This window comes from Filobasidium floriforme (assembly GCF_021052385.1).
Source record: "Filobasidium floriforme strain CBS 6241 chromosome Unknown HD553scaffold_5, whole genome shotgun sequence".
NCBI lineage: Eukaryota > Fungi > Basidiomycota > Tremellomycetes > Filobasidiales > Filobasidiaceae > Filobasidium > Filobasidium floriforme.
The window spans coordinates 872,613-898,530 of record NW_025763626.1 but is presented as its reverse complement, the minus strand read 5'-3'; the positions used below and the strand labels follow the sequence as shown (position 1 = coordinate 898,530).

General features: G+C 54.0%; 7 protein-coding genes across 7 annotated transcripts; 4 read left to right on the top strand and 3 right to left on the bottom strand.

The window, feature by feature from the left end:
* The first annotated feature begins 174 nt into the window (after positions 1-174).
* On the top strand, positions 175-3,527 carry HD553DRAFT_191003 (uncharacterized protein). Its single transcript, XM_046177018.1, has 4 exons — positions 175-1,346; positions 1,434-2,714; positions 2,776-2,883; positions 2,945-3,527. The coding sequence occupies exons 1-4, from the start codon at positions 387-389 to the stop codon at positions 3,425-3,427; spliced, it is 2,832 nt and encodes a 943-aa protein (XP_046038577.1). The 5' UTR covers positions 175-386; the 3' UTR covers positions 3,428-3,527.
* Positions 3,528-3,693: 166 nt separating this feature from the next.
* Positions 3,694-5,699, top strand: HD553DRAFT_190986 (uncharacterized protein). The gene is made up of 4 exons (XM_046177017.1): positions 3,694-3,824; positions 3,884-4,030; positions 4,094-5,416; positions 5,490-5,699. The coding sequence occupies exons 1-4, from the start codon at positions 3,726-3,728 to the stop codon at positions 5,559-5,561; spliced, it is 1,641 nt and encodes a 546-aa protein (XP_046038576.1). The 5' UTR covers positions 3,694-3,725; the 3' UTR covers positions 5,562-5,699.
* A 39-nt stretch (positions 5,700-5,738) lies between these two features.
* On the bottom strand, positions 5,739-8,765 carry HD553DRAFT_190911 (uncharacterized protein). The gene is made up of 13 exons (XM_046177016.1): positions 8,458-8,765; positions 8,235-8,322; positions 8,103-8,133; positions 8,001-8,007; positions 7,521-7,895; positions 7,422-7,438; positions 7,227-7,352; positions 7,003-7,152; positions 6,784-6,907; positions 6,684-6,714; positions 6,531-6,609; positions 6,317-6,458; positions 5,739-6,244 (listed from the first exon to the last, which is right to left on the bottom strand). The coding sequence occupies exons 1-13, from the start codon at positions 8,527-8,529 to the stop codon at positions 5,837-5,839; spliced, it is 1,650 nt and encodes a 549-aa protein (XP_046038575.1). The 5' UTR covers positions 8,530-8,765; the 3' UTR covers positions 5,739-5,836.
* A 289-nt stretch (positions 8,766-9,054) lies between these two features.
* HD553DRAFT_307537 (vacuolar protein) lies at positions 9,055-12,334 on the top strand. Its single transcript, XM_046179436.1, has 17 exons — positions 9,055-9,289; positions 9,372-9,394; positions 9,473-9,490; positions 9,578-10,005; positions 10,089-10,126; positions 10,213-10,228; positions 10,306-10,386; positions 10,490-10,645; positions 10,714-10,755; positions 10,827-10,898; positions 10,961-11,003; positions 11,068-11,310; positions 11,398-11,756; positions 11,820-11,851; positions 11,918-11,936; positions 12,010-12,098; positions 12,172-12,334. Exons 1-17 carry the CDS (start codon positions 9,130-9,132, stop codon positions 12,297-12,299), a joined length of 1,947 nt encoding a protein of 648 aa, XP_046038574.1. The 5' UTR covers positions 9,055-9,129; the 3' UTR covers positions 12,300-12,334.
* HD553DRAFT_334289 (uncharacterized protein) lies at positions 12,335-15,265 on the bottom strand. The gene is made up of 3 exons (XM_046182136.1): positions 13,892-15,265; positions 13,737-13,799; positions 12,335-13,668 (listed from the first exon to the last, which is right to left on the bottom strand). The coding sequence occupies exons 1-3, from the start codon at positions 15,028-15,030 to the stop codon at positions 12,417-12,419; spliced, it is 2,454 nt and encodes an 817-aa protein (XP_046038573.1). The 5' UTR covers positions 15,031-15,265; the 3' UTR covers positions 12,335-12,416.
* A 120-nt stretch (positions 15,266-15,385) lies between these two features.
* HD553DRAFT_307529 (Golgi complex component 7-domain-containing protein) lies at positions 15,386-18,745 on the top strand. Its single transcript, XM_046179435.1, has 2 exons — positions 15,386-15,533; positions 15,593-18,745. Exon 2 carries the CDS (start codon positions 15,619-15,621, stop codon positions 18,661-18,663), a length of 3,045 nt encoding a protein of 1,014 aa, XP_046038572.1. The 5' UTR covers positions 15,386-15,533; positions 15,593-15,618; the 3' UTR covers positions 18,664-18,745.
* Positions 18,746-22,304: 3,559 nt separating this feature from the next.
* On the bottom strand, positions 22,305-23,174 carry HD553DRAFT_269158 (uncharacterized protein; the record flags this gene model as incomplete). Its single annotated transcript, XM_046177605.1, has 2 exons — positions 22,305-22,439; positions 22,509-23,174. 2 exons carry the CDS (start codon positions 23,172-23,174, stop codon positions 22,305-22,307), a joined length of 801 nt encoding a protein of 266 aa, XP_046038571.1.
* Between the last annotated feature and the right edge of the window lie 2,744 nt (positions 23,175-25,918).

Below are 25,918 nucleotides of genomic sequence, written 5' to 3'. Positions count from 1 at the left end.
AAAGAGAGCCTTGTGAAGGTGACAGTCAGGAAACAAGCCGAAATTTATGCCATCTACGGATGAGTCAGAGGCATGAATCACATGCGAGCGAGCCTTTACCGATCGCAACAACAGATTAACAATAGATGGCCACCGTTACACCTGTTTGTTTACTTTGTGTTTCGAATTGAATCAGCATCCGTGTTTGCATAATTCGGACGAGCACCGGCGATCGAGTCGATGTTTGCATGTTTCCGATGGTGATCAGCTCGCCCTTGCACCTTTGGCGCCGAGATGAATGGTGAAACCCCCTAGTAGTATACCGCTTTCTTACATTGGACTCCTGCAGAATATAGCTCGTGTTGCATCATTTGACCCTCAATAATCCCACCGGCAGGTCATCAATCATGGGACGTCACGGCCTCAATCTTTCGTATAGGACGGTACCCCTCTCCGAGATCACTGCCGATGATCTCGCCATGGACGTCCGGGGGCACGGTCTGTGTAGCTTTCTACCCATAACTGATGACCTCGAGCTTTTGCGGCTCAGGCATCCGGACAAGCTGGGCAGGGATGGGCCGCTGCAGAAAACTTTCGATCAAGCCTCAACGGAGGACACGAATAAAGTTCAGGAGGCCGGCTCGACTTCTAGACGCCAGCTCAGGCTTACCGATATGAGAGGGAGTGCATTCTGGCCTCAGGGAGAGTGGGATTCAGTCGATCATATCACTAGCTTGGACAAGGATCGGTTTGATCCACGATACATCCAAATCGAAGCTGGAGAACATCTAGGCTATTTCGAGGGGATTGTTGAAGAGATGAAAAGGGAGGGAAGCGGGCTCTACTCCGCAGTTCGACCGTTCCTTGACCCGCTTGGATCTGGAGTGAAGTCTCCTCTTGTTCCGGAAACCGTGTCACCGCTTCAACCTAAACCACAGCTACCGTTCCGACGTGACGCGGAGTCAACGTTCGCAGCCAAAGCGGACCTCCAATCCAAGGCGAAAATACTGTTCGACGCCGTACACGAGAAGTTATGGTCCGACCACCCCTCAAAAGGAGAGGCTGATGACGAGACTTTCCGGCCCGTGTTTCTTTCGCTTAACAACAAATATATCAAGTACGACTCGGAGGACCAAGAGGAAGAGCCATATGAGAGCCCCCACGTCGATCCTTCCGGAAGGATGATCCTTACGGGTGAAATTGCGATGGCAGAAAGCAGACCAGATTGGCTCCTCGACTCGCTCGACCCCGTCCCACTTGACACGACCGATATTCTGTGGAAGCAGTCAGCTGGACACGGGACCACTAAGCTTCAGCCGACCGTGGATTGTACGACCGGACTCATCCGGCAGGTCCGGCAATACCAGGCGAGTCCCGCAAGCTCGGTCAAAACTCGTTACTGTTACCAATCTTTCCATCTGAACTACTACCTGCTCCAAAACAATCTTTGACAGATCTGCGAGATCGGAAATCATGCAATGATGGGTGAGCTTCTGAGCTTTACGTTATGCGGGACTATCCTTCGGATTGTCTTCATCAACACTGAACGTTTCGGTACGTCGAGAGGGTACGACCTTTCAGACCCAGAAGACTGGATCGATGTGGTGAAGATTATCGCCCTGTTCTGCGGCCCCATCTCGAACTACTTCCCTTTCTGGACTCCGCATGAGCTAGAGCAGATCACAATGGAGACTCTCGAAGGCGACACGTTATTAGTCAAACTCGAAGACATCGAGATTCTGGACAGACGGTTCGATCCATACGGGAGACGGACCACAGTCTGGTCTGGAAAAGTTAAGAATATCAAGCAGCTAGACAGAAATGGGAAAGAAAAAGAGGTCGATCCCCGCTACGTGCCCACCGAAGACGAGGTATTCGTCATCAAAGCGTCTTGGCTTCTCAGCTACCTAGCTGAGCACGAGAAAAACGTCTATAGACACATCGAAGAGCAGGACAAGAAGGAGGGACGCGACCGAGATCCTGAGGTGTCGATTCCAGTGTATATCGGCACTGTCACAACTTCGGAGAAGGCGGCCGAGACGCTAGGCAATCCCGACCTGGCGAACTGGAAGACGAGGGATTTCCCGGTCAACCCTACTCAACCTGAGAGCTCTAAAGAGCACGCCTGCCTTAGCATCTTCGCAACGAAGTGTTTCAAAGCCATGACGATTCTCGGCGCGACCATCTCCATGGTCAAGCTCATCACCGTCTACCGCAAACTCTTCAAAACCTTGAAGTATCTGGCCCAGAGAGGCGTACATTACCGCGATTTGAACCTTGGAAATATCTTGCGAGATATCCTTACACAAGAGAGGTGTTTGTTGACGGACTTTGATTTCGCCCGCATTGGGATGCAGCGGCGGGGAGGTCCTCAAAAGGGGGATCTTCAGCCTTGGGAGACGAGCAAGGACGACTGCATCTCTGGCAATCCGATCTTTATGTCAAGCTTCGTTCAAGAAGGTGTAAAAAACAAAGACACCCTTGAAAGGCATGAAAAGTTCTTGTTGCAAGCTAAGCAAGGCTTGGACCAGGCGAAGCGGCAGGAGGAAGAAAAGTTGCTGGATGCCACGTCAAGTCTTCTCGACCGCGATGCTGCTGCCCTAAGACGCCGCAAGGCCGAGAAGTCGGTCTCAAAATGGGAATCGAACGTCGAGCAAGCGAAGGCCAGGTTGACGCCGAACGCTCATAGATACATTGACGATTGCGAAACGGCGGTGTATACACTCTTGTGGCTAGTTAGTACCCCCTTTTTTTTCGATATTATCCGCTACTGACTTGGTCTCGTTGCGATTGAAGGTCGCCGATCACCAACGCAAGAATGCCGGAATACCTGTGCCTAGTTCACTTGAAAGGCTTGATGATCTGGACATCAAAAAGGAGGTATGGCAGGAGTCTCTAGAGGCAGTGAGTTCCGGCAGCTACTGCGTCGTTCCAGTGAGAACCTTAACTGACTGACCGCAAATAGATCACCAAATCTATCGCTTACAGTGTCGAGTGGAGCGATCTGATGGAGAACCTGAACCGGACAATCCGCGAAGCTCAAGGCAATGTGAAAAGAGAGGGTTCTTCTGCGGTCGTGCAACCTGTCGAAGAAGCCTGCTTCGACGAGTGCGACCGGATCATGAGAGACGCTGTCGCCAGTATGGAGCGCAACAACGCCTTACCAGACGTCGAACTCCCTGTGACCCAGCCCAAAGCGACTCATGAACACCAGCGCAACTTGGGTCTCCAAGAGACTGATTCCGAACGCCTGGATCTCACGCAAATGGATCCCCAAGAGTCTGATCGCGAAGGGTCGGATTCTGGACAGTTGGGTCTCCAGAACTTGGATCTTCAAGAGCCGGGTAACGAAGAATCGGAGCCTTTGAATCCGCCTCATCCAGAGATCAAACTCAGGCGCGGCAGCAGGGAACGAAACCCCCCAGATTGGTTTCATCATCGTTCGTAGCTCTGCTATCTGGTAGCTTCCAGTCTGTACTCGCTACGCAGTCCGTGTCCGCCCGTAGATGTCAGAACAAGCATATCGAAATGATTATACCCCACGAGAGTCGCTTACCATCCAATCGCACAACACGAATCCGTTCCGCGTAGAAACACCAATCAATTGACCTGTCGATTTCGCTGCGGATTTCGGACCTGGCCGCCAACGCAGAACAGTCCGTTTCTGCATATCGGTTCGCATCGCATCACATCTAATCGAGCGTATTCCTATACCCTGTCATTCCTCACGACCTCGAGAACTGAATATGACCTCAGATTACGACGCTTGGAGGGCCGCACACTCTGAGGGCAAACATGCGTTCGCACAAGGGGACTTGCACGGTGCGATTCGACTCTTCTCAGAGGTGAGTTTCCAGATCGCGGGTTGAGTCCTTCACTACTCTGACATGGTTACATTTGACAGGCTCTAGTCCCGGCTAAGAGACTTGGAGCAGATAAGGCGGTACGAGTACTCACCACCAGAGCATCTATCTATGTCGAACTGTTTGATTTCAAGTCGGCAAGGGTAGATGCAAAGGAGTGCATCAAGCTAGAGCCGAACAACTACGAGGCAAGTTGACGAGCTTTTGCCTATCGTATGCGATGGTGTTTTAACTTGAGTATACTTGCATAGAGCTATACGCTAGGCGCAAACGTCTTTGCTGCAGAAGCAAGGTACCCTGAAGCGCTCAAGATTTTGGAAAGGGGAAAGGCATTCTGTCCGAAAAAATCGCATTCGTTACTCGATGCCCGGCATTCGCAAATATACGAACGACAGCAAGAAGCAGGTTTCCCTCCTGAAGGCTCCCGCTGTATAGATCCCCTCGCGGTCCTGCCGTTGGAAGTGTTTGGGAGGATCATCGAGATCGGAGTAGACACTTACCATCCTGACTTCGCCCTCAGACCTAGCTGGGTATCGAGGCGGTGGAGATCGGCGGCCCTTGGAACTCCATCTGCTTGGAAATCTTTTCTATGCCATCATTATGCCATGCGACGGGGCCTACACATGGACAGGCACATGGAGCGGAAGATCGAAGCCTGGGACGAACGTTCCAAGGGTCGAATCACTGCGATCAAGGTCTCTCTTGATTACGCGTCCTTGACAAGACCGTGGTTCCAGGAGGCGACGCGAAGAAGACTTTTCATCTGCCTGGAGAAATGGCTCGTCCATTGCCGGAGCTTCGAGTTGCATGCACACGTCAGTTTTGCAAGCGAGGCCAGAGTCTGCATGCGCGGCCAAGCTGTCGAACTGAAAGAATTATATGCCGACGACTTCGCTTTCAAAGCGCTCGTTCCGCGGGAAAACACTTCACTGCGAGTTTTGGACCTCACGAAGACTTTTACCAAGGACACCAGCTATAGCGGAGCATCTGCCATATCGGGCTGTCTGCCTGCAATTGACCAGGTACAACAAATCCGAAAGCTGGTTCTGAATCGCGATCATCTCTTAGGATACCTCCAAAGCGGCGTCTTGGGCGCCATGAATCGAGTGGAAACATTCCATGTGCCAGAATACGTATACCGTGTTTGTCCTGTCGGTGGTTACCCACAATATCCTGGCCCTGGGGGACTGCCTAATCTCCCGTCGCTCGCTTGGCTGCGAGGATCGCCAGCGTGTTTGCTTGGAGCGCTGGCGTGCCCGAACCTCACCAGTCTTGAAATAGGTCCAGGTTGCAATTGCAAGGCTGCGGTTATCACGCAGATCTTCAACGATGACCGGGAGTATCCTGGCTTTTCGCCAGACAAAATCGCTATCCTTCGAATCACACAGGGTGTCCACAACACGTCGTTGTCCGCCATTTTGCCACGCATGACAAAACTGCACTGGCTTTATACGGAACAATGCGTTTCGAACGAGACCATTGAAGCGCTCACCGATGCTGCGGTCAATCCTTGCCTCCATACGATCCACATCCGGGATGCGAGATCGCTCACCGGGACCCCCCTCATGCGCATGGTGAGCAACCGTCTCCCCAGATCCAAGACATCAACGTCTGGCAACGCAAACGTGCTCGCAATGGATACTCAAGAGGTATCACAGATATACGAGTTGCACTTATCGATGTGCGACCTGTTGGAAAAAGAAGCGGAAGATTGGCTGAAGCGGAACGTTCCCAGATGTCGGATTGAGCGTATCAAACCTCAAGCACCGGCTTCGTACAGAGACCGAATGGCTTATTGAGGGACCCAGATTAGACTGGATGATCCGATGGCAGTGCCCGTCCCGTGGCTGGCGATCCGTCTGGCCATTCGCACGCAATACAAACCATGATTATACGACTTTACGAAGGAGAGAACTTGATCGAACACCGTCTAGCTAGCGAATACATGTCAACCCTTTTGTGAACCCACATCTGATAACAATGATCCACCTCGTCTATTGCATTTTCTTTCTCTGACCCTTGGCTTGCTGTGGCCTCCAGAATGCGCATACCGACTCGGCCTCAGAGACCCAATCTCCGCGACCGGTCAGCGAGACCAGACGGACAATCGCGGTCAACAAGTACAAGATCAGCCAATTAAGAGTCATTGCTAGCGGGGTGGAAGCCATCAAGACTCGAGCGTGTTCGATCCCAGCGACGATCGCTCGCGCGACGAGTTCCTTCTTGATCGCCCGATCGGCCGGCCTGATGGGGAACGGAATCTCGGCCCCAAATTGGTCGACGGCGAGCTTCAATCCAGAGGTGAATCCGTCCTCGTGGAATCCGTAGTTTGTCCACGCACCCGCAAACGTGACTCGACGGGCGTTTTGTATCTCTGGCAGTCGCGACTGTGCTCGAACGCTCTGGAGGTCGAACGTCAAACTCGATATCAGTTGTGCATGAAAGGCACGCAGGAATGGGAATCTTCGACGCACCGCTGCGCTGTACATGGGATGCTCGTACTGATATCTCCCAACCGTCTTGGCAGCATCCACCTCGAACGGAGGATTCAGGGTGACCAAGACGGGTCCGTGCCTTTCCACGGGCAACTTTTGCAGGTCATTCATGTTATAGGTCCTGTTCGCGTAATGTCGCCGTTCCATCAGTTTCTACTTGGTCGACCATGGGTTCAAGATGCAATCTCCTCACAAGGCTACAGTGTTGACATCCGAAGCCGCAGCCTTGGGAGATTTGCTCGGCTTGTTAGAAGACGTCAGATAGTTCCAAGCTGAAAAGTCCGAGGACGTCTTGTCAGTCTCGGTGATCGTCGTTGCGACACTCAGCAACGGGAATATTACGCACCCGACCACGCTCTTCGCCTGATGGGCATAAACTGTGAGATTCTCAATAGCATCAGATCAAAGAGAATGTCAAACCAGCTGATCCCGCCCGATTAACGCACCCGCTCGTCCCAATGCAAAACGGCTTCATTCTTGCTCCACTCGAACGAGCTCAAGATGTCCTCTTCCTCCCGGGTCGCACCTCCACCCGCCTTGAGTAACCTCAAGCTGGTATCCGAATGCGTGCTGCAGCGTTCATTGCAGGCGGAGGAACGAATGAATCAGTACGGCCGCTCAGGTCAATCGAATGTATCTCAAAGACCCGCAACTCGCTAACTCACGCCATGATCACGTAATCGTACTGATGCTCCTTCCCGCTCTCCTCGACCAAGGTGACGAGATCCGGGTGGGGGGTGACACTCTTGATCGGAGTGTTGGTGTGCAAGTTCTCCTTAGGCAGGGATGCGAGCACGGCCTCGACGTACTTTTTCCTGAGAGTGTCGGATCATATTCACGAATCAGTGCCAGCCGATCTGATAGGCATCGTAACAAGCAATGCGCTCACGATCCTCCAGAGACGGTCAGCCAGTTGGGCCTCCCATCGACCTGCATGAGATGATGGTTGTGGAAAAATCTGACCAACGTCTTGGCCGGGAAGTCCAGGGCAGCCTTGTCGGCGGGTGTCGACCAGCTAGCCGATGGGACGGCAAGAGACGGGGATCAGTGGCGGGTCGGAACTGTCGGTGAATGAGCGACTCACATGGCCGCTGTCATCGGCTGGTATCATAATCAGATAGATACACATCAGTCGTCTTCTCACGAAGAACCACGGGTACGCAATAACGCGCGACGAACTGACCAACAAGTAATCCTCTTTGAACCCATCCCCATACCCTCCCCTTTCCAGATACTCTCCGATGCTCATATCCTTCTCCACCTCTTCCCTATCCTCCTTCTTGCTCTGGGCCGTGCCTCTTGACCCGTCTGTCTGGTCACCATCTACCAAATCCAGCCCAAAGAGGTTGAACCTGAGGACGTCCAACAACATCCTCCACAACCGAGGATTCAACAGGTTCTTCCTCTGGATGAAGACGGTCGAGAGGTTGTCGCCGGCCCATTCGAACAGGCCGAGGTCGCGGGAGACGCTAAACGTCATCGAGGTGGGGATGGTGCGGACTTTTTTGTGAGCGAGGAAGGAGAGGAAGTTGGGGTACGTTGGCGGGTTGCAAACGATCTGAGAGCCAAAAGAGAGGGAGAGAGGCGGGGCAGTCAGTCCGTGTGTGCGCGTGTGATGAGGCTGCCTTTGCAAGGGGTGGAGCAAAGTAGGCAGAGGACTTACGAATCCGCTAAGATGACAGTAGGTAGGTGGTTGAGAAGGAATACCTTAGATCAGCTTTTGTACCTGACGAGCCCCGTAGCTGAAGACTGTCCGTCGACTCACGTATCCACATCGACGCTCTCCTTGCCCTCACCTGCGATGCATCATCGACCGGCGCCCGTCGTTCATCGTGTCAGCATCCTGTAACTGCCTCGTAGTAACCATGGAGAGGAAGGACGACCCCAGACGACGCACGTTCAAACGTCACGGTATGCGTGTGACCCCCTACATAATCTCCAGCTTCGTAGATGTTGACCTCGTGCTCCGAGTGTTCGTTCAAGGCCTGTCACAAGTCCAAGCGCAATTCCAACCACGATCAGGTATGATAAAGAAGAGCGGAGGAGAGATATGAAGACGTAGATGGATTAGCACGACGATTTGGGTCAATAGACAAAGGGAAGGACGAGCGAGGCTTTACCCAGAGGGCGGCGATGCCGGACACGCCCGAGCCAACGATGGCGATACGCTTGCGTTCTTTGATAGGTGGCATGTCGTTCTATATGGATGTCTAGTCGGCGGAGGCGGAGTCGAGAAGAGTTGAGGGATCGCAAGAAGGAGGAGGAGGAGGAGGAGGTCGTCGTATAAGTAGGTCGTGCAAGGGTCAAGAGAGATTGATCGACCGACATCACTAGAGCGAGCGAGGGAAGCCGCGCGTCGGTGGCTTTTCCGCCCTCGCCCGTCCAGGATGACGATCGATGATGTCAGGCTCAGCAGCTCGTATCCCTGTAGAGTACAGGAAAGAGAGTAGCACACTTGTATACTTTTGAGCAAGGGAGAGACGCCATCACCACTATAATCCAGTCAATTCAAACCACCTGTATGCATGCACAATCTCTCTCTTCAAGTCGCCGAGTCTTGTGGGATCCAAGACCTGGGCAGGTTCCCCATCAAGGCTCCCGTTTGCTCCCTCTCCTGCCTCGGCGATCGCCGCGACAAAGATAAATGTCAGCAAGGAGGGAGCGGGTCTTGGGGGGCAGGGAGGGGGTCCATCAGGATATCAGATAGCAGTCGATCATTCCGTCAAGTTTTATTTATCATTCATTACAGTTTGTCGATTTGCCGACAGACCGTCACCTCTCTACCTCTCAAGATGAGGCCGTTCTACCCTATCCTGCTCGTCGGCGTCCTCGGTCCCGTCTCCGCGAAACACCGCTCACGTATCCGCCCGGTAGACGAATCCAAGCTCCCCTTTCCCAAGGGACCTTTGGTATGGGGCGATGTCAACTTCGTACACACGACGGATATTCACGGCGAGTCCCGTAGTCCCGGTCGATACAAACCGGCAGGGATCGTACTGATCGTTTCTGCGTCTCGATGCTTTCTGCGGTACAGGTTGGGTGTTAGGCCACCATCATGTAAGCCTGAACCGAAACCCTCGAACGTGCTCTGCCTTGCGGTCAGGGCTGATCGACATGCCTTTGAATTTTGCCTAGTCCACCTGGCCAGAACCTGTGAGCTTTCCTCCATCCCTCGAGGAATATCTGTCTTGAGTCCAAAATCTACTCGCTGACCTTCAATCATCTCGTCTCGCCCTGCAGAATTACTCGGCCAACACTGGCGACCTCTACTCCTTCCTCACTCACCTCCGCTCTCAAGCGGATAAAGCCGGTGTGGACCTCTTGCTTGTGGATTCGGGAGATCATCATGATGGAGCGGGGATCGTCTCTGTCTATCCCAACACACAGGAGCACAGCCAACACTATCGATCAGGCGGATCCGTCGTCGACTACCACTTATCCAAGCTCGGGTATGACGTCCTCGCGATAGGCAATCACGAGTTATACAAGTACCCGGACGCGCTGCAGGTCGCTGACGATGTAAGGGATGGGATCTGGGACAAGGTGGACCGGAAGAACGGAGGGGAGACGAGCACGAGGTTCTTGACGAGCAACGTCGAGATCACGCTGGACGGACGGAACAGGTCGGAGTCGATCGGAGCGAGATATAGCAAGTTCAAGACGAGGATGTGAGTCTGCGTTGGCCCGTCTCTGTGGGATTTATATCGACCCCTTTACGAGCTCAAGTTGGACGATTCTTTCGAGTCTGTAGGGGAAAAGATGTCACGGCTTTCGGGGTGCTTTACAACTGTGAGTTACATCTTCGCGCCCACAAGATGGATAGAAGATCGCTCAGGCCTGCACGTCGTTCGTCTTCGGTATCTGGACGACATTAGTTTCCTTCAATGCCAAGTCAGTCTCATACTTCAACGTGACCCCAACCGGAGCACCGCGCCACATCGTATTGATGACCATCACTGGTAATATAGGAATACTGCGATTCAGCCACTCAGGGAGATGGTCCGCGAATCCTGGTTCTTGGAAGCGATCCAAGATCGACCCGATTTCTTGTGAGTCGATCCTCACAACTCTCTTCCCACAAGCTTCGGCAGACTGACGTCCCCCCCCCCCCCTTTTTTCTCTTTTTGAACTCTGTTTTCCTGCGCCTGGCAGTATCGTCGCAGGTCACATGTCGATCAACAGGGCCGATAGCGAATGGCAACTCCTCCTAGATGCGATCAGGGAGGTTCACGAAGACGTCCCGGTGTTCATCTTCGGGGGACACAATCATGTCAGAAACTGCGAACGGTTGGATGGAAACTCGATCTCGTGAGCAGCAGGACCGACCTTTGTGACATAGATCTAGATGTTGAAGCTGTCTACCCTTCGGTTGGCAGGTTCGCTGGAGGAAGGTATATGGAGACGGTCGGATGGGTCTCGTAAGCACGCTTCTCATCCGGTCATATGAATAACCGCCATTTGCTTATATCGAACGGATCGGGTTCGACAGAGCGAACCTGACGAAGAACGAATCGAACGAGATGGACGTCTCTAGGCGGTACCTCGACAGCAACCGGAGATCGTGAGTGGATCGGAGTGGGCGAGGTATGGCTTTGCTAAGCTGCTTTCAATTCTGGATGATAGCTTCAAATATCACGCTCGAGTGCCAGATCACAAGTTTGACACGGTGCGTCATGAGGTGTTTGTCTCCTTGGAGTGTCGTGCTGAAGACCTCGACTCTTATGAAATAGCACGAGGGCAAAGCCATCTCCGAATCGCTCTTCAAGACGTTTGATCGATGGAACCTGTCCAGCGTACTCGGACATGCGCCGCAGAGCTACTTTCTCTCCCGATATCCCGTCACGGACGACAGATCGCTCTTGAAAAAGTTGATGGACGATGTCTTGCCCGCGACAGTATACGACGACAAGGTGCTTCAGCACGGGCGGAAGAGGATTTATCTGGCCAATTCGGGTTGTCAGCGATTCGATATAGCAAGTCCCGAAGCTGAGCTCAGGGCTGTAGTGCCTGTGAGATCGAGGTGCACGTGCTGACGGTTTTTTATTACACTCGACTGACAGTTCAAGGGAGAGTTCACGATCGACGACCAATACTCTATTTCCCCTTTTTCGAGCCCGTTCGTCCAGATCACTTTGCCCGCGCGCATCGTGCGCGTCTTGAGACAAAAGATGAACGACGAAGGGGCTAGCCAGTTCGCTCCCAGTCCTGCTCTTGAACAGGGCATGAGCGAAGAGGTCGTCCGCAAGGCTTTCGATGCGAGCATGGTCAAGCAGCGACAGGACTATGAAGATCGAAGACAGAGGGAGCTCGAGTTCCTCAGGTTAGCCTATGGACAGACGGTGTTTGATGCGGAGGTCGAACGGGAGAGCGATCTCGTACATAGGTATGGTTACGTGACGGAGGATAATTGTGGTCCAGTGTCAGTCCTTAGTCTGTATGGGTGCAGTTTGTGAGAGCTTGCTAAGCCTGCGTTATGCAACAGTGGAAGCGGAGATGACGTCGAGCATGTGCCAGGTAAAGGGCTCTCATATATCGCATCAACGTCTCACAAGCTAATGTTTAACACTACCTTTTGCACAGTACCTTATGCTCCAGTCCCGTGAGTACAGTGTTTTCGGGGATCTTGTTCTGGCGTTGTTCACTCATATGAAGCTATCTCTCTGGTGCGATAGGGACTACGTCAGTACAACTTTCCCTGAGGGAGTCGATGACGAGGAGCCCGTCTTTGTGATCGCTATGACGTTCTTCTTGAACGATGTCGGTAGGTCGCGATACTGCTCAGTCAGCGATCATACCCTCGCGGCCCACTCATTTCTGCCCGAAACACCTTACAGTCAAGGCCGTCAGCAAGATCGATCCGGCATACCCTCCCATCACCTATTCCGACTTTGAACCGTGTGGAGACTCGAGCATGACCTCGAATCAGGTCTGGGGACATTACGCTCGAAAGCATTGGAACTGAGAGAAGCCTAGTATCATGGATTTCGTATTATAGATTGTGCTTGTATTGTGCGCATGCAGTATGCATTGTACATCGTTGTTGACCTTCATCGTTCCTGGTTCAGTTGTCACCGACCGTTCAGCGTTGTTGTGAAAGGCGCATCATCATCGCTGGGTCCATCCCGGCATTTGCGTTCTGCCCCTGCTGATTTCCCATACCGTACATATTCATCTGGGCGTTCATGAGCTGCTGCAACTGAGCAGGCTGCATGCCTGGAGGGAACTGCATCCCCGGCGGAAACCCGTTGCGCAAGCCCGCGATGGTCTGCGGATTCATCATCCCCGGATTGTTGGTGAACTGGCCGAGCTGCTGCATCTGAGCGAGCTTTTGTTGTTGTTGCTGTTGTTGGATCCGTTGCTGCATAAACATCTGGACCTGAGCGCTCGACATGTTGGTCATGTCGAATGGCAGCCCATTCGTGTTAAGCTGACCGAGCCCGGGCGGTTGTTGTTGCTGTTGACCCGGATGAGGTGACCCTTGTTGTTGTTGTTGTTGCTGCTGCTGCTGCTGTTGCTGCTGTAGCTGCGATATCGGCAACCTTCCGAACTGTTCCAACTCTCTCGATCGTGCCAGTTGTGCCTGCTGGACTAAACTCGATGGGGTCATCTGCCCTGCTGCCGCCAAGTGTGGGGCCATATTCATCGGATTCATGCCGCCCTGGGGCCCGAGATGCTGGGCCGGTATCGAAGGCTGTTGTTGTTGCATCTGCTGCTGGTGCTGCCGGGCTTGTGCGAGCTGTTGCATCGTCACCCCCGGCGGCAGGTAATTCGGATGAGGCGGTCTCTGCATCTGTTCTGGAACACCCATATGGGACTGCGCTGGTGATGGTCGAACCTGCTGAGCGGATGCGGGAGACATGGACACGTTGCCCGCCGGTGAGGGCTGATGGGACATGACTGGGGTCGCCGAAGCTCGAGGACCCACGCTCTGACGCATATGTCCGTCCGAGACCTGACGATGCCCAACGTTGTTATGCGCCATACCGGGTGGTGGTGGTGGTGGAGGTCCCATATTACCGGACGAAGAGACCGGACGACCGCCTTCATGCCCTGATTGCGCGAGGGGCATGTTCCCATACGGATGAGCTGGAGAGGGCATGGGGATCGACGGCGTGGTCGCGCCGGGCGTTGCCATTGCCATCCCCGTCCGTGGATCCAGCATAGGACTCTGTCCTGGCAGCATCATACCCGATTGAAGAGGAATACCTTGATCAACCACCCCAGGCATCGGGACTTCTTCTGAAGCGAGCGGAGGTGGCAGCTCAATCGGGGTTTTAGGAGGAGATTTCGTCGACTGGTAGTACAGCGCGGACCCCTTGTCGACTTGCCACCTGGAGATAGCGATGTGTTGTCAGCTAAACATCATCTCGGCGGCGCAGTAGGTCATGGTAAGACCTACGACTGCGTGTTCACGTCCCATTGCGGACCCCTCTCTCTTCGAGCTTCGATCAGGAGATGATTCCTGTCACGGCCCGCAGATCGAATCGAACGCTTATCAGAAAAACCTTGATATCATACACGAAAGCCGACCGAAGAATCGAAACTGGGACTGACCACCAACTGCTACTCCCGATTCCCATACCAAACTCCCGTCTCCGCTTTTCGAACACCTCTTCCTCCCAAATCGCCCTCGCCGCGTCATCCATCATGTCCACCTCGCCCGCTCCTGCTCCAGAGTGACTCGTACCCGCAACAACCGGTCCGGGGGTAGAAGTCCCAGCGGGAAAGGGCGAAGACCCAGCCACTGTCAGGGGTGCGACGTGCTTGAGCGGGGTATCGGCCCGAGAATGAGCTTTAATGTGCCCCGCCCAGCGTCCTTTGCCCTTTTTCTTGTTGTTCCTCGGTAATGGGGTGGAAGGCTGGGCCTGGATGGGTTCGACCATAGGGCTATGATTTGGAGCAGGGCTAGGCGGTGAGATGGTAGGATCTTGTGATACAGGCTTGGGTTGTATCTGTAAGGGTGGTACGGTCGCCAGTACAAAGGCAGAAGAAGGACCAGGGGTAGTGTTCGTGTCCCGTAAGCCCAGTGTACTGCTAGTCGTGGCGTTGGTGGTCGCGGCCGTGCGTTCCTTTTCGTCCGTATACCTGACCAACATGCTCCTCCTCGTCCCATCTACCAACAACTTCATCCCCTTCTTTTCAGCCAATTTCTTGGCGAGGGCGATGACTTTTGGATGGTAGTGCGCTTTTGTAAGCTGGGTCGAGGATGAAGCTGGTGCTGATGTTGAGGTCGCGTTCGGTTTGAACATACGTGCCGGCTCGAGCTTGGAGCTGAATGTAATCGTAGGGACTTGCTCTGAGACTCCACTATTCTCCGATATGGTCGCAGGTGCGGCCTCTTGTTTGACCATTGTGGCTGCCTCTCCGACCTCAGAGACCTCAGCATCCGGGTTCGAACCCGTTTGACCATCCTTTCCCAGCTCGGCTTCCCTTGTTGCTCCATCTGGCCGTACCTCTCCATCCTCAGCTCCAGTCTTTTCTGTACTGTCCTCGCCTGACTGTCTGGAATCGATCCCGGTGACCTCTTTGACAACCTCTTCGTCAAAGGGGAAAGCATCGACCGGCAGCTCTCGAGGCGAGGGGAAATCCTCGGGATTCCATTGCGATGCGGCGACGTCAAGATGGCTAGGGGGAGGTAGCAGGAGCGTGACGGTGGAGCCTGAAGCTGGAGGTGCTGGGTAGAGCAGAACCATGATCTCGAGGGCAGGGCTGAAGATGAATGAGGTATAGCGACCGATCGCCGTTCGATGGGTAGATGTTCTGTTCGAGCCTGGGTCACGAGGGTCAATCCCGCATCGAAAGAGTCGGATGTCGCCCGCGATTCGATCTACTAGTAAGAGACTTGCCAGATGATCGAGATCTGTGTGACTCTGACCGAGGGGCGTAGTATGGTGGTATAGACGAGACAAGATGAGTAGCTGAGTAGGTAGGTAGGTAGGTAAACCTCCTCCTTCGAGCGCGTCGAGGTCCGGGCGATCTCCATCTCGCAACTTGCCTGACTATATACACATCTATCTACGCACACATCTATCCCCTTTCCAACCTCATCCCAACTGCAGACTACCGCCAATATGCTCGACTAAGGACGTGGTCGAATATCCATAAAATCTTAACCGGTCGAGAAGTAACGGTCGTACGACGCAGGACGTGAGAGGTAGCGCTGCCCACCGACTGCCTAGCGAAACGACGCCTCGAGGTGAGCCGTATGTGCGACATGATATGGTCGTTATATTCCAGCTTATCATAGTCTTGTAGCCTCTTTTCCCGATTCGTCTGCAGATATGGCCGTTTCGAACCGGAATCCAATCGAGCCAGAGTCTCGGGGCTCGATATCCGACCTCTCGAAACTCGTGACCTCGCTCGACGCATCCACGTCCATCTCGGAATTCATCAATACCGCCCTGTCCTCCTCTTTACCATCTCCCAACCTCAACCTCAATCTCTCTACCGTGGACCGTTCCGTCTCGGACCTCTTGGCACGACTGAGCATCCTCACGCATGACACGTCTTCCCAGCTCGAGAGGTCTATCCATGACATCTCCCGGACGGTACCTCGGCTCACGTATGACCTGCAATACATGCGGGAAAGCGCCGAGGGAGTCCGCCGGTCCCTCGAAGGCGTGGAGAGTCGACTCAAGAAACCTGGTCCGGCCGCAACGTCGTTCGGGGGACCGTCGGACGATCGTCGAGAAGAAACGACCCGGATCTTGGACCGGCTCACCAGGCTCGATACGCTCAAACATAATCTGACCGATGCCCGATCCGTTCTGAGAGAGGCGGAATCTTGGTCGACACTAGAGACCGAGACATCCAACTACCTGTCTTCAGGAAAATACCGCCAGGCGGCTAACAGGCTGGCAGAAGCCAGCGAGAGCATTCACATGTTCCAGCGGAGTCCGAAAGAGTACGATCTCAGGAAGGGGCTCTTGGTCAGCTTGCAGAATCAGTTGGAGGCCGAGCTGGATGGCACATTGGCAGATATGGCTTCGGTCGGCAAGGATATCGGTAGCGCCAGCATCAAGGAGACCAAACGGGAACGAGACGCGGCCGATGGCGAGGGCTCGGACGAAAAGGAAAAGATGGACTTGCCCGAGCTGTTGAAGATATTCAGCCTCATCGAGCGGGAAGGGGAATACAGGTCCATCTATTTTAATGCCAGGAGGAAGACGGTCGTCGATGCATGGAACCAAGCCAAGCTGGTCGAGGTCGAAGCGGAATCGAGATCGGCATCAGATTCTACCACCGCAGCTCAGCATTTCCTCGACTTTCTACCCGGTTTCTTTTCAACCTTTCTCTCCACCCTGCGAACAGAGTCTAACTCGATGCAGGCCATCTTTTCTGACCCCGTCGTCTCCCTCTCAACGTTCTTCCAGACGACGCTCGAAGCGCTCGAACCGTCGCTCAGCCTTCGCTTGGCTCTGGTGGCCGAGTATCACGCAAAGGGAGAAAATCCGGATTCAAAGGGCGAGCTTGGCGTGCTGCTCGAAGCGTGGCAACGAACGATCAGATTTGGCAAAGACGTACAAGACATCTTGGACGCCTTGTTCTACGAGACCTACCCGCAACAAGCACACCAAAGTTCGACGGTGCTGACTACCTCACCGGGACATATGGTGACTTCCCCTTCCAGCAACCTGGCAACTTCGCTCTCGACAGGCCGCCGATCTCGATCGGGTTCATTAGCCCAGAACCAGAATCAGCCGGAAAAAAAGGCTTCGAGGCGGTTGTCCAGGACGTTTGGAGCGGCCGCCTTGTCCGGTGGTAACATGATCCCCGAGATCGACCCTCAGCCTGCGTCGTCGGTAGCGCCCGCCTTCCTCAGTGTCGAGTCAGTCACCGGTCAATGGGACACCGTACTGTATGAACCATTCTTGCAGTACCAAACCGATTACCTGGCTCTGGAGAAACGGGCCATGACGGCCCTCATCAGGTCGGAAACCATCTTTACGGAACCCGCTTCGATGGCAGGGAGAGCACCTGGTGAAAGACTCTTGACCAAGGGATCCAGGGTGATCGAAATCGCCGAAGAAGCGTTGGAACGCTGTACCGCCTTTACGCTCGGATTCGGTCTCGCCGACCTCTTGGAGGCCGTCGCTTTCCTCATGGAGACCTTTTTACACGATTCCAAGGGGCTCTTGGAGCTCAAGGGAGGCGTTGGAGGTGTGAAAAGCGAAGGTGGAACTCGGTCCCGCGGGACAGTAGGGATGGACAGCTTGGATGATCTGGACGATCTCGCCGATATCGATCTCGACCTGGAAGATGCCGGTAGCGACGAGTTGACCACGTTTAAGCTCGGACTTGGGGTACTCCGGAGTTGCTCCAAGCTCAAAAGTCGGGTGGAAGCGTACAGTCAGAAGGTGGACTTGGCGCTGGGACAGACATCTCGGTCGTTGAACGCCCTAGCGCAGGGCACGCCGATACCTACTGAAGGTCACATCGCCGGGGTGACGAAGGGCGCTCCGACCTTGCTGAAGCAGTCGAGTTTGCATCAACTCGCCTTGTTGCGACTTATGGACGGACAGCCATCGATCGAAGGGTTGCTTCCCGCGGTCACTTCCATCATCGAATTCACCAAGGATGCCCAGGCTGCCACTCAGAAGGCCATTGTTGCGCCTATTCAAGCCATGCTGGCCGGGTATCCGTCGTTGCCATCGTGGTCGCAACCGGACAAGGTCGCACGTCGTGGGGAACTACACGTACCGACGTTCTCGTTGTCACCGACGGATACAATCTCGACCGTCACTGAGGGACTTCTTGACCTTTTGCGCCTGTTCGAGGGGTTCGCGCACGACGAAGGTCTTGGCTTCTCTTTGGGCACTTTACCGCACGTCAATTCCGAATTACTCCAGACCATGACCCAAGCCGTACAGGAGGACGTATCGGCACGGCCTCAGCACCATCGTACCATCTCAACCGTCGGCTCGTTTGCCGCTATGAACGAAAAGCTGGGTCTGTCCAAATCACCAGGCCCGAGTACACCGCTCGAGACGACCTTGCCCCAAGAAGTGATCCTCTCTACTTGGGTATCCTCGACGACGTCTGGCCTGCTTGATCAGTTCACCAGCAAGATCCTTCCCGAGATCAAACGCCCCTTGACCAATCATGGAGCTACGCAACTCGCCACCGACCTGTCTTATCTTGGGAACGCCACCCGCGCAATGGATGTGGAGTCTCAGCACCTCGAATGCTGGCGAGAGAGCTGCGAGACCAAGTCGTCTGCCGAGTTGAAAGAGTTGATGGCACAAGAAACGTTTGTCGCCAGGAGTCCCGAGGCCGTGGACATCGCCCGGTACATTGGTTGGTTACGGAATTGGACAATGGAATAGCGTATGAAGGGGTCTTTTACGCTTGCTTGTTGTATCGAGAATGTCGTGTTATTCAGGTCATATCAACAGCATACCCGGACGAGTTGGCTCTCGGTTCCAGATAGTATTCTAACATCGATGTTGCATGCCCGGTCGAACACGTCTCTAAGGGGTGTACATTGGAAATCCTGACGAGGTTCTTGTTTGCTTCGTCGGTTGGTATAAGGGTATATAGTCCTAGTCTAGATGAACATGGTAGAACCCTGGGTGCGACGTTTGACTCCGAGCGGCCGTAGTGGAACGATCAGGATTCGTATACATCGGGGTAGACGGTACACGACCATGTCCATCTCCGTTGATCCGGCAATGTTCTCGAGGTGGTACGGAGAAGATGGATCGCTGGCTACTAAGCGGCTCGGTAGTCTTCCACTCCCCGCGAGGTCGAAGAGGAGATACGACGGTATTCAGATGCCCTGGACTGAGGGCTCAACAGGACCCGTCCTGCGCATTCGAGCCTGGGCAGAGAAGGATATCGAGATGAAGAAGAGGTGCGAGGTACACCGAAGCTTCATCCTAGTACGAACAGGGGGATCCAGGGAAAGTTGAGGTTGGTGGCCAGGATGGCGGCGATCTTCCGACCAAGTCGAGGCTCGGCTTGGCAAATTTGTGTATACGTTGAGGCGGGAAGATGGCCGGTCGGGATAGCGATGTGGCATTGTACTTGTATGGGGAGGACGAGGGACCGACGGGCTGATCGGTTGATGACGGGTGTCATCGAACGACCCTAACCGTAGCAGGTCCGAACCTCACGCCCCGCTTCTTCCCCCTTCCCCTGCCCGCTCGGCCACTCATGTTGATAGGAGGGGCCTGCCGTTGTCCTTGCACCTGACCTTGTCCTTGGTCCCACCCGTAAATCCCGTACCCATACCCTGGCTGATTCTGTCCGTACGCATCGTAACCCCCGAAACCGGGTGGGGGGTAGGTATAGTAGTACCCCGTCTGAACCCCCCTGGCTAAGTGGGGAGCCCGAGCTTGAGCCTGGGTTTGGGCTTGAGATCGAGAGTTGGATTGACGGTGGGAGAACCAGCGGGATCGGTTGGGCTGAACGTAGGCTGGGAGGAAAGGTTCGGGCTCTCGGGGTCGCCAGAATGCCCAGTGCATTGTGGTAGAGTCGCTGCGGGTGTGTCGAGATCGAAGGAAATCGAGGAGGTACGGATCAGTATGGTGTCGAGCAGGCGATCCTGGTAAGTAATCGAGATGCTAACGTGATGTGGTGGTGATAAAGCTGTTCGATCTACGTCGATGTCTCGAGCTTGTGTTGGGGTCTGTTTCTGGTGGCGATACGGGAAGATTTACCGATCCGGTAGCAGCGTGATCAGCTGGACTCTTCCTACTACGCACACGATAACGACTCACAAATCGGTTGATTTTCAATTCTACTGGATAGTGTTAGAAGCAGTTTGTGTGTATGTCTGGATGTGTAGCTTGTCGGTGGCGACGATGAGGGAGAGGGAACGTTGGATCGAGCATAGTCTGACCTTATATACACTCGAAATGGGTCGCCCGGCGAACATGAGTCATCCCCTCGTTGCCGATAAACACGGGGCAAGGGCATGGCAGCCAAGCGAGTCGAGTGCCGCACAAATGATGACAAGAGGCACAACAGGCAGGGGAGAGAGAGAGACTCGAAACATGACGACGGCAGAGGGGCGACAGGGAGCAGCAGCAGGAGGGAGGACAAAGATATCGAAACGGTGTATCGATCTCAGCTATCAGCTTCGGGCCCGTCGATCACGGCTGTGCATGGTGGGCAGCAGGTCAACACGCACCAACAGCGTCGTTGAGTTGCATTTGTTGGTCAGCCGGGCATGATCCTGCGCGAATCCCGCAGATCCAAGATCCACCAGGAAAAGCGGTGCAAAGTGTGCCAACCCCGTCGTGCTTGCGTGTGTTCGACACGTTGACTGCATAGCTGCGTAGATGTCGGAGGTCATCATATTGCATATTGCCAATGCCGATGATCATCGCCCGTGGGCCGGCCACAGCGGTGTGGACGACGATCGTCTCACTTTGTCGTCGCCATCGGTTGTCGAATCGTAAAGGTGGGCTAAATGCAAAGGGCTGAAGGACACGTTTCATTGCCAAAGGGACGAGGTTTTTCCACCTCGTCGGATCCGATGAATGCGGCTCCGAGATACCGAGGAGATAGGCGATGATATATCGTGAAAGCGACCTGATCAAAGGAAGTCAGGTGAAACATTGCAGACCATCCACAGTGATACCATGGTTGTGCCGCTCTTGTCGTCTCCATCGTTTAGTAGGATCGCCTTGATCTCCTCCCTGTTCAGCGTTCAGAGCCAGAGACCCAGAGAGAGGCAAGTACGTTCGTTGATTTGAAAATCAACAGATTGACTACGATCTTCATCACGGCCACAGCTTGCACCTCGTACAAGCCCGAGAAGCGAAAAGAAAAAGACCTTGCACATGCGCGTGGATGGGGTGCGCAAGGCACGTGTCGCTCTTCCAGCGCCCTTCTTTCTCGGTTTTGTTTTCCTTCTTTTCCTTTTCTGTCGCCAAACTTCTTTTCAGAGTCAAACGAAGATCATGTCCGACCCGAAGGGAAGAAAAGAAAACAGGGCACCTTACCCTGTTTCACCTTCCTCTCCCCCCTTCCCTGTATTCTCTCGCCCTCTCGTATCACCCAGTCCTCCCGCGTTCGATCCAAGCGCGTCAAAGGCGTTTTGGATCGCCCTCCCGCTTGGCGCTTCTTGATGGCGCGACGTTCTTCTTGTGCGGTTCCTTATAGTAGTGAACATCTGCAATGAAATGATATGACATCAGGACACGGTTGAGAGTTCTATACTTTTGAGCGCGCAAGAAGAAAGGCTGGTAGATTCCTTTGCCATTAGGTAACTCGAGGGACCAGAATACTGAAGGTTGGCTGTCGATCAGTCTAGTTCTTTTTTTCTGCAACCCTGCTTCGCCTTGCATGATGTGCTAATTCGAGGACAAAGCACTGGGGAACATAATGAAATCGGGTCGTTGTGATCCAAATTCATCATCACCCATCCGTCAAGCAGCTTCATCTCCGCCTTTCCCTTCAGCTCGGCCATTTCCCTCTCCAGTTCCTTTGCTTCCCTTTCCAGGTCCTTCGCCTGCCTTTAATTCCCTCCGCCTTGTCCAGCTTCTTTGCGCTTGCGTCTTGCATCCCAGCCGCCTTGTCCAGCTTCTTAACGCTTTTGTCTAGCATCTCGGCTACGCGCATCAAGGTTTTGGGTCATAAGGACGTATGTTGACTATGTCAATAAATTTCCGCAAATGAGGCGATTGTTGTCGACCTTGGTTATGGACTGTAAACGCTCAAAAAGCTTGCTCAAGGCCGGGTTTGCAAATTGTCTGCGCTCTGACCGAGACCCCCTAGTATAAAAGCAAAGAACAAGGAATTCGAAACTTGGAGGACATGCTTGAACAGATAATGCAAATGCATACAACCGTGACGTGAATTGTGAATTGCAAGAGAAGACTGTCCCTCTCTTACGATGCGTGATTATAGATGTTATGTGGATGACTTTTTCGCTCGTCCGTCCCCGATCTTCCCCACCTCCCGCTTGACTCCTTCCCGCTTGTCCCGTTCGGCGCTCCGTCCCACCCGGCCGGCCTCTCTAGTTGAGGAACCCTCGACACCTAGGCGATCCGCACAAGCAGATGACCTTGTTCTCAGGTGACTCGATGGGGAAATGATAGTCGTAGGTGATCTCGTCGCCTGGTAAAATGCTCGTCTTTGCGTAGATGACAATCTTTTGCGCGCGAAACGGGGACAAGGTCAACCGGAGGAAACCGCTCGACGCCGAGAACCCGATACTTACCTTTTTCTCCCCATTGATGGTGATGATTTTGGCCGTGCAGTTTGGTGTGCAACAGTGATTGATCAAGCGAGCCATGCTTCCCTTCTTGGTAGCATCCACCACGGCATCGTCGTCCACTCGGAACAAGTAACTGCTCCCGATTCCAATCTTTTCGTACCACTTTTCCCGGATATCTGCAACCTGAGCCCTGATGACCTCACCCACGTATTCGATGACCATTTCACCGGCAGTGATTGACTCGACTGCATAAAGACCCCAGTCGTGGATAGGAGAACGCTGAAATTTCAGCTGCTTCTTCCGAGTACGCAACTGATTGAAGGCGAATACGTCCGAATCGGCGTCGGCGGCCTTTTTGGACTGTTCCATTCCTTGTACGAAACGACGGGTCGCTACACGTGCCGACCGAGAAGACGCTACGGCGTTGTTGTTATTATTGGCGTTATTCCCGTTGCCGCCCGAGTTGCCTGCTGGTTGATCGACTTCGACAATGGCTCGATTCCTCTGGGGTAGATAGGCGGACTTGGCGACTTCCGAAACCTTGTAATACCCATGAGCTCTTGCGCACCCTGCGGGGTGGACATATCCCTCTTCATCTTCTTCCTCGTCCACAGGCTCCCCTGCCACTGCGGCCTCTTCCCGTAAGCGAGCTGCTTCCTCGGGTAGCATCGGGAGTTCTCCTTTAGCTTTTGCCTCAATCGCAAGCCGAAGCAGATACAGGTCTTCATCGTCCTTTGCGAGTCCGCTTGCTATGGGATCAATGCTGGCAGGTCGCTCGGCAACAACGGGCTTGACGTCGATATCCATCGGCTGAGCCACAGCATGAACGATGTCAACCTCAATGTCAATCGGCTCTTGTACCACGATTGGCTGATTCTTTTTGGCCCGCTTCTTAGGTGGCTGCCGTTTATCTTCCTTAGCCGCAGCTTTACGTTTCCCCTTCTTGACTGAAGCTGTCTCGAGGGAGATATCGACGGCAGGCAGAATCGCTTCCAAGTCGTTCAATAGAGGCTTTTCCTTGATAGGTTCCAGGACAAGCGGTTCATCGCCTTTGGCCGCTGCCTTTACAGAGACGGGATCAGACTCTGCGTGCGGGTCGACATGTCCATTCACAGACTGAATAGGTCCTTCGTCGACGATAGTATGCGCCTCCTCGAGCTTGGTGGCCGGGCTGTCGATCGCTTCAACGTGGCCGTTCGATGCTACGGATACGACGTTGTGATAACCCGCATCCGCCTTCGTCGCATCTTCCATTTCGATGTCGGACAAGGGGGACTCGGACTGAACGCGTCGACTGACTCCCTTTCGTTGTTTGGGATTCGGTCGTTTTGCCACAGCTTCAGAAGGAGGAAGAGGAGGGCTTTTCGCTCGGGCAGGAGGCGGAGAAGCCCTTGCTCTCACGATCTCTTCCAAGGATTCTGTGACATCTTCGGTATCCTTGTTCGGAGTCGAGGGCCGCACAGAGGCGCTCCTGACTTCGGGATGGATCTTGCCAAGAGGGAACGATCGCACTTTGGCAAGCTTCAAACAAGCGCTCGCATCATGTTCCTTTTTGAACAACATGTACCATCCGAACTGGTCGGACAAGACCTGTAGAGGACCACCAAATCTATCAGTCCGAGCACATATGCTGCATCACAGAAGGAGATTCGACTCACATCGTGACAGCCTTTGAAGTACTGCTGCAGCCTCTTCGCCGGCTCTTTGCCTTCGATGGCTGCCAGCTTCGGAACAAAGATGTAGGGGCAGCCATTTTTGCGCAGTTCCTTTGTGACCGCGTCCAGACCAGGAGCTAGTGGGCTGGTTGCGGGAGCCGTTGCGGACGCCGATTTGACGGGTGTAGTCGTAGACTTTACACGGCCTTTATGCCGTGCAGAGCGGGTCTTAGGGTCAATCACTAGATCATGATCATTCTCGCTTTCGACCTCGGAGTCGCTGGAGGTTTCTGAAGAAGTATCTGCTTGATGCGTCTCAGCTGCGCGTATCTGGGACGTTCGACTTGACCCCCCCGCAGACGGTCTCCTGTCCCTGTTGCGCGCAGGCTTGAATGGGGCATCGATGAAATCGTCTCCAGCAGTGGCTCTGGTAGCGCTCTTTCGAGCCTGTCGCTGCATCTCCTCTTGATACGCTTGGAGTTCCGCTTGATACTTCTTTTGCAAAAGAAGGTTGACGTGATAATGAGGATTCTTGGGCCAGAACGGTTGGTGTTGAGATCCCAGGTAGACGGGCGGTTTCGGGGGTATGAGCCGTGGGTCATGTTGCGTCTGTGTGGTGGTAGTGTTATAGGCTGGACGTGCGGGGAACCGCTGCTGTTGGCGATCGAAGGGATATTGCATCTGAGCCGGTTGGTTCTGCTGCACAAGATGCGGACCAGGGAGATAGCTTGTCTGTCCAGCCGCTGGAGAAGGCCTGACAGTCTCAGCGTTTCTGTACAGAGACGCCTGAAAGCCTGTCCCAGTGGCAAGGCCAGCCTGTCCAGGACGATGCATTTGATACCCATTCGTGACGTTGGGTGCTGGGACATAGGCAACATTAGGCGGGGGGACCTGAGCAACGCTGGGCGGAGGTGGCAAAGGTTTAGGAACCAGACTCGGCGGGGGCATAGGCGCCGCTTGTTTCACAACTGGTGTCGCAGGCTTGACGAGCACATTGGGCACTTTACCACTCTTCTTGTCCGCGATCTCTTGCTCGAGCCTTTTCAGCTTGGCACCGGTCCCGTCAAGAACGACCCGAGCTCGCTCATTTTGAACCTTGTAAGCAGGTCCGATCCGAGTATTGTTGAGAACTCGAGCGACGTGTTGGGCAAATTGGTTGGCTGCAATGACCTCGCCAGCTTTGATATCGGCTTCCCGCTGTTTTTGCCTAGCGCTGCCACCACGTTCACCACTTGACGACTGTAGCGGGTATTTGCCCCGGAACACCACCCGGCACAGACCCATGTACGCTCCCTTCTTGTCGAGTTTGATATCCACTGAGTCGATATCGACCGTAGCGGTCACCCTGCCATCTGAGTAACTGAATTTGGACCGAAGCTCTCGGATCTTTTGCGTCACATCCGATGGTGTGGTCAGATGGCTCAACTCCGAGATACATATCGCATTGGCGGGCGGAGGTCCTGTCGAATAGATGGCCCAAGGCTGAATCACGCAAACCAGATCGTAATGAGCGTTTTCGGCGAGCTAGTCAAGATAATTCAGAGCAGCTTACCCATTTAGGCATCTCGACCAGTCCGTCGTGCCGATTCTTTCTAGGCCCATTGCCGATGACCCTCTTCTCCTCTGGGATCCTCAGCCTCGCATCGGAAATCTCGATCTCTTCCTTACCCTTGTCCACCAGCCCGTCGTACCGTAGCACGCGTTCTTTGCCTTTTCGATGTTTCGCAGTCTGGGGGTCATACAGGACAAGATAGTTGC